The sequence below is a fragment of the Patiria miniata genome, unplaced genomic scaffold (genome assembly GCF_015706575.1).
Source record: "Patiria miniata isolate m_02_andy unplaced genomic scaffold, ASM1570657v1 HiC_scaffold_25, whole genome shotgun sequence".
Classification (NCBI taxonomy): domain Eukaryota; kingdom Metazoa; phylum Echinodermata; class Asteroidea; order Valvatida; family Asterinidae; genus Patiria; species Patiria miniata.
Window position 1 is genome coordinate 14,170,618 of NW_024037064.1, and position 9,735 is coordinate 14,180,352.

The 9,735-nt window shown below is 39.4% G+C and overlaps 1 protein-coding gene across 1 annotated transcript; it reads right to left on the reverse strand.

Annotated features, from left to right (window-relative positions):
- Positions 1–2: 2 nt before the first annotated feature.
- On the reverse strand, positions 3–9,456 carry LOC119732834. Its single transcript, XM_038206438.1, has 4 exons — positions 9,188–9,456; positions 5,795–6,028; positions 2,117–2,251; positions 3–357 (listed from the first exon to the last, which is right to left on the reverse strand). Exons 2-4 carry the CDS (start codon positions 6,026–6,028, stop codon positions 124–126), a joined length of 603 nt encoding a protein of 200 aa, XP_038062366.1. The 5' UTR covers positions 9,188–9,456; the 3' UTR covers positions 3–123.
- Positions 9,457–9,735: the final 279 nt, after the last annotated feature.

Below are 9,735 nucleotides of genomic sequence, written 5' to 3' on the forward strand. Positions count from 1 at the left end.
TTGTAAGGCATGCCTTTATGCAAATGTAAATATAGACCATGGACTCTACGTTGCCCTTGGAACTAAACACCCTGCCAAATTATTTTGTTGACTTAATTAATCCCTCATCCCTTTATATTGCCATTAAAACAATGCATTACCACCTACCAAAATGTGTGTCTCCTGGGTACCATTTAGGGACACTGCGTCTCGATATTCCACAGCCTCGCAATTGGTCACTCTCACAACATCATTGACATCTGCTGCCAACTGTGACTGCTCTCCCCATAGGTTCACAGTTACAGCCTGCCGCCCTGACAGATCAGCGACACAAACCTCCTTTCTAGTCCAACTTCCTCCTTCCTTGACTGGCGACACCTGAAAAAAAAACAGCACAATGTGCACTTCCATTAATGACTGACTGAAATTCTATAGAAATTAGCATCATACTGATGAACCTTCACTAAAAAAAGAAACAGATAAATACAAAACAATTTCAGAAACAGAATTACACCGAAAGCAATTCTCTAAAGCTGTTTTATCCATGCTTTTGCAAAAATGCAGATTCTTTTCTTTTTCGGACAAACTTTCAACAAATATCTCCTCTGCAATAAATATTCTTTTTATTATGGAGTAAAAACTTCCCTTTAAAATTGTACTCAAGCGCCTAACAACTTGAAACAAAAAGTCTTAGCAAAATCTGTGTATTGCTAATCATATCTAGTGAACTGCCAGCTAGTATGCTAACTACGCATCAAGCATTTTCCGACTTGTCCAATCCCATCATGCACACACATCAGCAATCACATAGCAACTGGTCTCTATCTTTTGTTAATGGCAGACCGTACACATACAGTATATACACAATGTATTGGCTGCCATTATTATTTATAAAAGACAATCGCAAATGTGCATGTACACACTCACACCTTCCTGCTTCTAATCTGAATCAGAGGTGGAACACATCCCAGTTCGCAAAGTGAACTTAATTATTAACTTATCTTGCACCACTTTTCTTGAGTGGTACCTCATTCGAAAGCTCATTACAAATGCAATCCGAGAAAATTCCTTTTGAAAATCTCTTTTCCACGTGCCACACCCAAAAAGCACAGACAGCCCATCTTTAAACATAGTATGACTTAAAGTTATCCTGCTTTTTAAACTCCCACCTCCTACATCAGATACTACAATTTGATATACTATCATTCTATATCTTTTTTTCCCTTTTTCTCATCACGTGCCCTAACTTATTATAACTGCCAAACATTTTTATCAATCCCCAATGAACTCTGTCATATGACCCAGGGTTCATATTGTCTACACATGTATTTTTCTGATGGTCCAAGGCCACCTATTGGTCAATAGACGTCATTTCATTAAAAGTTACAAAAATTTTCACCTACACATTTTGTAAATACAGCAAAACTTAATCAATTGCATTCACAGACAGACCCTCAGATAATTTCACCAAGGTCATCTACATAATAGTGCTCACTGGAGAACATTTCATAAGTGGCTTGCGCTGCATCATCCTTATCAAAGTCCCAAGATGTACATTTTTGTACACACATAATATCACATATAACATTTGCATCAAAGCACATTACACGTGAGCGGTCTGTATATCATTTTATCGTCCATTTTTTTTTTTACTTGGCCAACTTCATTATATATGAACCTCTTGCATTTTTTGTGTAATTGTTGATACTACACTCTGCACACAAGTCATCTAATGGTCACCAGTGGTCATTTTCTGGAAAATAGTATTATGTCCTCATATTTTCAACGATTTTAGCCAAGCTTGGTAAGTTATGGACCTGTTGCAATTTTCATCCTAAGTGCTTCAGTCTGGAGAGCTCACAAGTTCTCATTGGTAACATTAAGAAAAACGGAACAAAATATACCATTATTTTCTTACTTTTCCCAACAACACTTACATTTAAGCCATACTTACAGCCCTCTTTGCTTCATGTGTACCAATACTGTCTACACATTTTAAGCTAAACTAACTAGGGCTCAGCAACAATAACTGTGTGCAATAAAAGAGCACTAATCCAATCACATCCCCCCCCCCCCCAAAAAGCAATACAACACAAAATACACAGATCTAGACCACAGTCCTATACATTATACTCACAGTTTTCACCCTTCCAACAATTGTCACTCGTTTCGATTCACTACAGCCCAAAACGTCCCCGATTGCCATTTCTGGAGCATTATAGAACATATCCTCCATCTCTCCTGGCACATCAAATGGAACTGTGGCAAACACCTACATTTTAAGATAGTAAAGATAAACAAAAAATTAATTATCAAAAAAATGTTCAACCATAACAAACATGTACATGTACAGTAAAGAGTATACTCCATATTTACGTCAACACGTTTAAAAAAGAAAAAAAACCAAATTCTTTCTGGACCAGCTCCTCAACAACAGTGTTGAACACATACATGTATAGGACTGCAAGTATTTTTCTGTTACCTGACCCTAACTCCCTAGGGGGTGTGCACAATCATATTGAAATTGGAGGATTCAGGACTGTTAGGGTTAGATCAATCAAAATACTGATTATTCAATTGCAATTGTTTTATTTGATTAATCTAAAAGACATTGCAAAAAACTACACTCCATTTCAATCTTTGCTAACACACAAGACAACGGTCAAATTATCTTTACACCAGAAAATCCCACATGTACATCTACATGCAGTCCTGGTGTCAAACCCCAGTTTGGAAAAGAGTCTCAAACTACCATGTCCACAAAATCTTGAACATTTTCCTGTCACTTGACCCTGCAAATCATATTTCTGACAGCCGCCACCCACACCCTTTATATGCAAATTACTGCTGCCATTATGAAAAATACAACTTGCCATTAGCCTAAACCATGCAAGAAAAATTGTTCACCTCATGAACAGAATTGTTATTTATCATGATGACTGCTAATTTGTATACTGATACATTATTTAAAAATTATCAAACAAAACCAATGTCACACCCATTGGACAAACTATATGTCCAAATAACACGAGAGTGAAGACACATTTTCGCGGATCCTTATTCACACGTCCATGGTCAACCCCTGGATTATGACATTACACTCATCACCACTTATGGCCACATTTATTACGCCCTTTCAAGTAATATAGAGGTACTCTTGAAATCCTCAGCAAGATGTTCTTATATAAATCATTAACATTTAACTTCTGACCCCCAAACCAAATCCCAGATTGCCAACTCTCAAGGAAAACCTCCTACTGAAGTTACAAACCCAAACCCCATTTCTAACATTAACATTTCAGTCACCATTGTTACTTTGTTGACCAATTAGATCTGTTATCCCCCATACCAATCCCAACTTATCCACTTCCCCACTGAAGTTACAAATCCAAAAGTCCTTGTTTTTATCTGGTAATCATTTACCTTATGGCCTCGACCTTATTTACCTTACCTCATTTACCTTATAGCACATGCCAATTAATATATTTTCATTAGCTAGGCAGTAATATGTTCATTCATCAAAAGATTAATGAGGCATAACAGCATTGTTAAAGGGACGTAACATGCTTGGTAAAAAATGACAACAAAATACTTTTTAACTTAGTGGAAACACCTTACTTGACTAGCGCGTATTTATCCAGTGAATCATTTCGCCACGTATTGTTTCATATTAAGGAAAATGGGATTTTTGTATCATTTCGAAAATATTATCTGCAAATGATCATTCAGTTGTTGGATTTCGTACACGATCTTCCGTTTGACCATTAAAAACGCACTGTCAGTTTCGTAATTTTTCTCACATCGGCGAACTGTAAATGTCAAACAGATCAACGGAAACAATTAAAAGCTAAGGCAAAATTCAACCTCCAACTCAACTGCTCAATCTTGTAAAATTACACCCCCAAAACAAAATCATATTATTTCCCTTTAATATTTAGCCATCTTACTAGATTAAGGCATGTGATCGAATGGCTGTCATCAACCTGCCACAATACCCTAGTTAGTGAGTTGGACTATCAATGAAAAGATCCCGTGTTCCAATCCACCAAAGTTCATTTTTCAATCAGTTTTCTTCTCCAAATTTGTCTTTGGATTTTCCACTTGAGAGACATAGAGTTACACAACCACCTAAAAGTCTTGGTTATACACTCATTACTCTGCACTACTTGAGCCCAGATAACATCCTTTTACTCACCACTGTAGCCTTGACCTTTGACATTTTGACCCCCAAACCAATCCCAATTTGTCTGCTCTTGAGGGCAACCCCCTAGTGGCTTGTTAGGATTGCCAAAAACAATCCACAAACCAAATTTAAAGTTCATATGTAAAGTATTTCTCAAGTTATCGCGCTGACAAGATTTCCATTGTTTTAGCCACTGTGAACTTGACCTTTGGCCTTTTGGCCCCAAATGTAAAAGGCTTCTTAGGATTGCCAAAAACAATCCACAAACCAAATTTGAAGTTCATATGTTAAGTATTACTCAAGTTATCGCGCTGACAAGATTTCTATTGTTTTAGCCACTGTGAACTTGACCTTTGGTCTTTTGGCCCCAAATGCAAAAGGCTTCTTAGGACTGCCAAAAACAATACACAAACCAAATTTAAAGTTCATTTGTAAAGTATTTCTCAAGTTATCGCGCTGACAAGATTTCTATTGTTTTAGCCACTGTGAACTTGACCTTTGGCCTTTTGGCCCCAAATGTAAAAGGCTTCTTAGGATTGCCAAAAACAATCCACAAACCAAATTTGAAGTTCATATGTTAAGTATTACTCAAGTTATCGCGCTGACAAGATTTCTATTGTTTTAGCCACTGTGAACTTGACCTTTGGCCTTTTGGCCCCAAATGCAAAAGGCTTCTTAGGATTACCAAGAACAATCCACAAACCAAATTTGAAGTTCATATGTTAAGTATTTCTCAAGTTATCGCGCTGACACTATTTATCCGGACACACACACCCACCCACCCACCCACCCATCCACACACACACACCCACCCACCCACCCACCCACGGAAGGACGAGGCGGAAACAGTATGCCCCTTCGGCTTCGCCGCGGGGCATAACAACATTTTTTACTCAAGTTATCACTTGGAAACCGCTCTGCCCAGACGATCCGACAGACGCCATAGGCAATGACAATACTCCTCAGCCAGCCTCCAGATATCGAACAAAAAAAAATCATTGCTCTTCAGGCCTCATGGGTCAAAACTGCAAAATCTAAAAAGCATTGTCCATATAACGTATCAAAGACTTTCACTTCAATTGATTTCCAATTCTTAAAGGGAAGATACAACATTTGCAAACATCGAAAAACGAAATGATCAAATTATCACGAAATACCTTACTGAATTGTTAGGGACTGACAGTCCAAATCATCCTTTAAAATCGTGGCTCCTGGTGTGCTGACATTTTCAAGAAAAACTGTATTTTTCCAACGCTGGTCGGCCGACCAGCGTTGGAGAAAACTGGCTTTTTTTTCAAAAATGTCCCTAGGTTTTCATATTTAGTTGTTCTGACTTTTCTTTGCAATTGATTACACACCTGTGAAGGGGTACAAGCCTGCTAGACTGATTCTCTGAGCCTACAATTCCCCAAATGTATTAATTGCTCTGTTTCATTTTAAGTGGGGTCAGGGAACCAGACTACAAGAACATGATAGGTTTTCTTGGTTTTTCCAGCGTCTACAAGCCCAAAACAACAATATTTTCTATAACATACTAATCCTCCAAATTTTATTTCTCAAAATTACAGCAAAAGGAAATGTTGTACATTCCCTTTAAGGACATACATTTGGTACATATGTACTTTTACTTACCCTGGTCTTTGAAGACAACTTAATACTAACTCGCCCTCCATCTTTCGGCACAGTTGTAACACTGACGAGTCGATAGAACCTCCCTCTGATAAGACGACTTTCAAACCGGTCCCTCACATCAGCTCCAAACATAACAATATCGCCAAAACTGTGCGCATTTGTGATAACTGAGCACATCACTGCTTTGCCCCTGGCCTTGGGTTCATTCAAAACTTTCACTGTCACTGATGCCATCTACATGTACAAAACAAACAAAAACTCTATATTCATAATATTTAATTAAAAAAAACATTAAACACAATCATTCGGACAAATACGAATACCCTACCACCATGTATGCAAACAATGCAAAATCAACAAACTTCACGGATGTCATGAACTTCTCCCTTTTCTTCTTTCCAGAATATGTATGGCTCTATAACTTTAAACTATCTTGCTAAAACATGATCATTACAAATTCCTCTTCACAACACATTGTTTACCAACAAAAACCAGAAAAAACATCCTCACAAGTCTTTTTGTACAAAACCGCCACAGACATTAACGATCATTTAAACAATTTCAAAAATATTATTTCAAAAACTTTAATTACCAGCAAATTGTTAAATCTTTGAGTCTGAAAGCCCTACATAATGAAAGCCCGATGCTGATTGGCTGCTAAAAAAAAAAAAATAAGATGTTTATTTTTTATCAGCCAATCAGTAACGAGCTTTCATTGCATCGAGCTGTCACGTTTGCCATTTTGGTTTTTGAGTCTGTTTTCTGGTTGTCATCGTCGTCTTTTACCCCTGAATTTCCCTCAAAAATCAAAGCCCTGCCCTCTTTCCACAAAATTAAACCTGCTGATATTCAAGAAGGTGTCATTGCCAATTGTTCAGCTGTGCCAAGAAGTATCACAATTGTTCAGATGTGCCAAGAAGTATCAGAATGTCAATTTTGAGAGTCATTTACTCATTTAATCAACTATATTGGTGAGTCTTTTGGTAATCCTTACTTTTACTTTTAGGACCCCGTTCCTATATAGGAAGGGAAAGACTCACCAAAACAGTTGACTAAGTGACACTCAAAATTGACATTCTGATATTTCTTGGCACATCTGAACAATTAGCAATGACACCTTCTTGAATATCAGCAGGTTTAATTTTGTGGAAAGAGGGCAGGGCTTTGATTTATGAGGTTAATTCGAGGGTAAAGGGCGACGATGACAACCAGAAAACAGACTCAAAAACCAAGATGGCAAACGTGAAAGCCCCATGCAATGAAAGCTCGATGCTGATTGGCTGATAAAAAATAAACATCATATTTTTTTTTTTAGCAGCCAATCAGCATCGGGCTTTCATTATATAAGGCTTTCACTTGTGTTGTGAGAACAACAACATGACGTCTGACTGCCAAAAAGGTAGGAAAGTTACATTTTTTGGAAAGTGCTTCCAAAATTACAACTAACATGAGTTTATATGAAGAAAAAAGACTGCTTTAGCCTGCAAAAGTCACTTTGGTACTGGACAGTCATCTGCAAAAGTCAGTTTTGAACAGAACTGGTAAAAAATAGAGGTGTCCTAAAAGTAAGGATTACCAGTCTGTCCCCTTCCTACATGTTTATAGGAACGGGGTCCTAAAAGTAAGGATTACCGAAATAAGATCATTAACCTAGCTCAATGACCTAGTACATGTTCATGTATTTTGCAATCAAAAACAGGGAAAGAATGTTGCATCCTTCCTCAGGCTTCAGCGTGGTGTGCAAAATCTACAGTATCAATTAGCTGGAATTACCCAGCCCTGAGTTTTATCATTGGGTTGTCATCTAGGGCTGGAGCTAGTTTTTCTCATAATCGATAGTATAGGCAAAAAAATTTGGAAAATGTTCAATTTTGTCCCCGTTACACACTAATTGCAACTGCAACTCACCTTAAACTTGCCTGGAATAACCATTACACAGGTCCTTGAACTAACAAAACGATGGGCCGTATCATAAGTCCGACGCCTCATAGGTCCAACGCCTCATAAGTCCGAAATTTCGGACTTATGAGGCGTCGGACTTATGAGGCATACAATTTATTTATTCCGCCTCATAGGTCCGACGCCTCATAAGTCCGACGCCTCATAAGTCCGACAACGGAAAAACGAGGCGTTTAATTTGTCGGACTTACGAGGCGTCGGACCTATGAGGCGTCGGATCTATGAGGCGTCGGACCTATGAGGCGTCGGACCTATGAGGCGTCGGACCTATGAGGCGTCGGACTTATGAGCCTTTATTTGGTTAGGGGATGCGATTTTGTCGCTGGCTGTTGGCGCATGATGTCACGCAGAAGCGTAACACCCAATGACTGTTTCATGCACTAATATGAGGTTTACCACTCGCATCACAACCTAGGCAGAGGGGGTCTTCAGAACTGAACGGAAAATTTCACTTTCTTCCGGATCGTAAGTAAACTTCAGTAGTTACAACCATCGTAATTATCGATGTCTACTTGTACCTCAGGTGGCATATCTAGTAATTTGGAGGCCGTTTTGAAGGTGAAATCTGATGTTTTTTGTTGGAAAATGTTGGTTTTTGGGACTGTGTTGTCTAGGTCTCGGTATTAGCTTGGACCTTACTATCGCCAGACCATGTCCAAATGTTAAAAAAGGCGATAAGTTGGGTCCAAGTTACTCGGTCTAAATCTTCATCATGGACAAATGGTGGATCGTTTTTTACTTCAAGGACCTGTGTAAGGCGGACAGGCTAAATACCCCCTGTTCACTTACCGGGAGCCGCTTTCAATGGAGCCCCTCTTTTATCGGCTCCCGCTTGAAAAGAAAGCGGGTGACCTGTTTCTACAAACCGTCCCACGGTTGGCACTCCCGGCTCCCGCTACAAATAACCATTTTTGTAACAATGAATCCTGCGGTTTCATACCCATCAGTGGCGGCTTCTACTCACCGACCGCAAAGACCTGGTACATTGCTAATCCTCTGATCTTTTGTCTGCCCTAAACATACAAGCCCCACTGCAAACCGTTACCATGCACGGCTGTACCGTGTGCGTTCATGCGTGGACCGTCTCCCGCTTTGGCTTGAAGGGTCCCACACTTCCTCAATAACAATACCGTCCCACGGTAAATGAACAGGGGGTATTTAGCCCGCCCGCCTAACTAACAGGGACAAAATTGAACATTTTCCAAATTTGTTTGCCTATACTATCGATTATGAGAAAAACTAGCTCCAGCAAGGCTAGATGACAACCCAATGATAAAACTGAGGGCTGGGTAACTCCAGCTAAGTATCAATCATACTTTTCCAAGTATTTCGTCTCCGGCTCCTCTCCACCTAAGGCCTGGCACCTAATCACATTCACTTTCTCTTCCTACAGACACAGCAGCTTAAATGATAAACTGTTAACTCCAAACTCACCTTTCAATTCGCAATTTTTTCACGACAAAACCCTGTATAATCTGCTAGGCGCACTAAACACTCCTCAACACGTTTTCGTCTGTTCAATTCTGAAATGGACCGCCCTAACCCAGCTTTCGTCACGTTCATCAACACCCGTCTCGGCCCTGATATCCAACATGTACTTTACACACAAATTACTGGTCATTCCCCATTCGGTGATTCACAATTGGCCACTCCTCCAACTTCGGCTGAAACTTCCAACAAATCACTGGCTCCCAGTCCAACTACAATATCAATCAAACCCGTACAACAGTATACCAACACCCGCGTCAGGCCCTCAGGCAACCCGCCACCTTAAGACCTTCCGGGTTGCCTTTCTGCAACTTATAGGCTATTACTTAGCAACGACGTCTCTTGCCCGTAAACAAAACTCCACTTCACTGGGTGGGGCTTCAAATTACACACACTTTGGGGGACACCAAAAGGGGGCACTTTTTTTCAAAAAAAACAACAAAGGTGACCTTTTCGGTATGAAAGTGAAGATATAGCTATTTCGCTTTAAATCA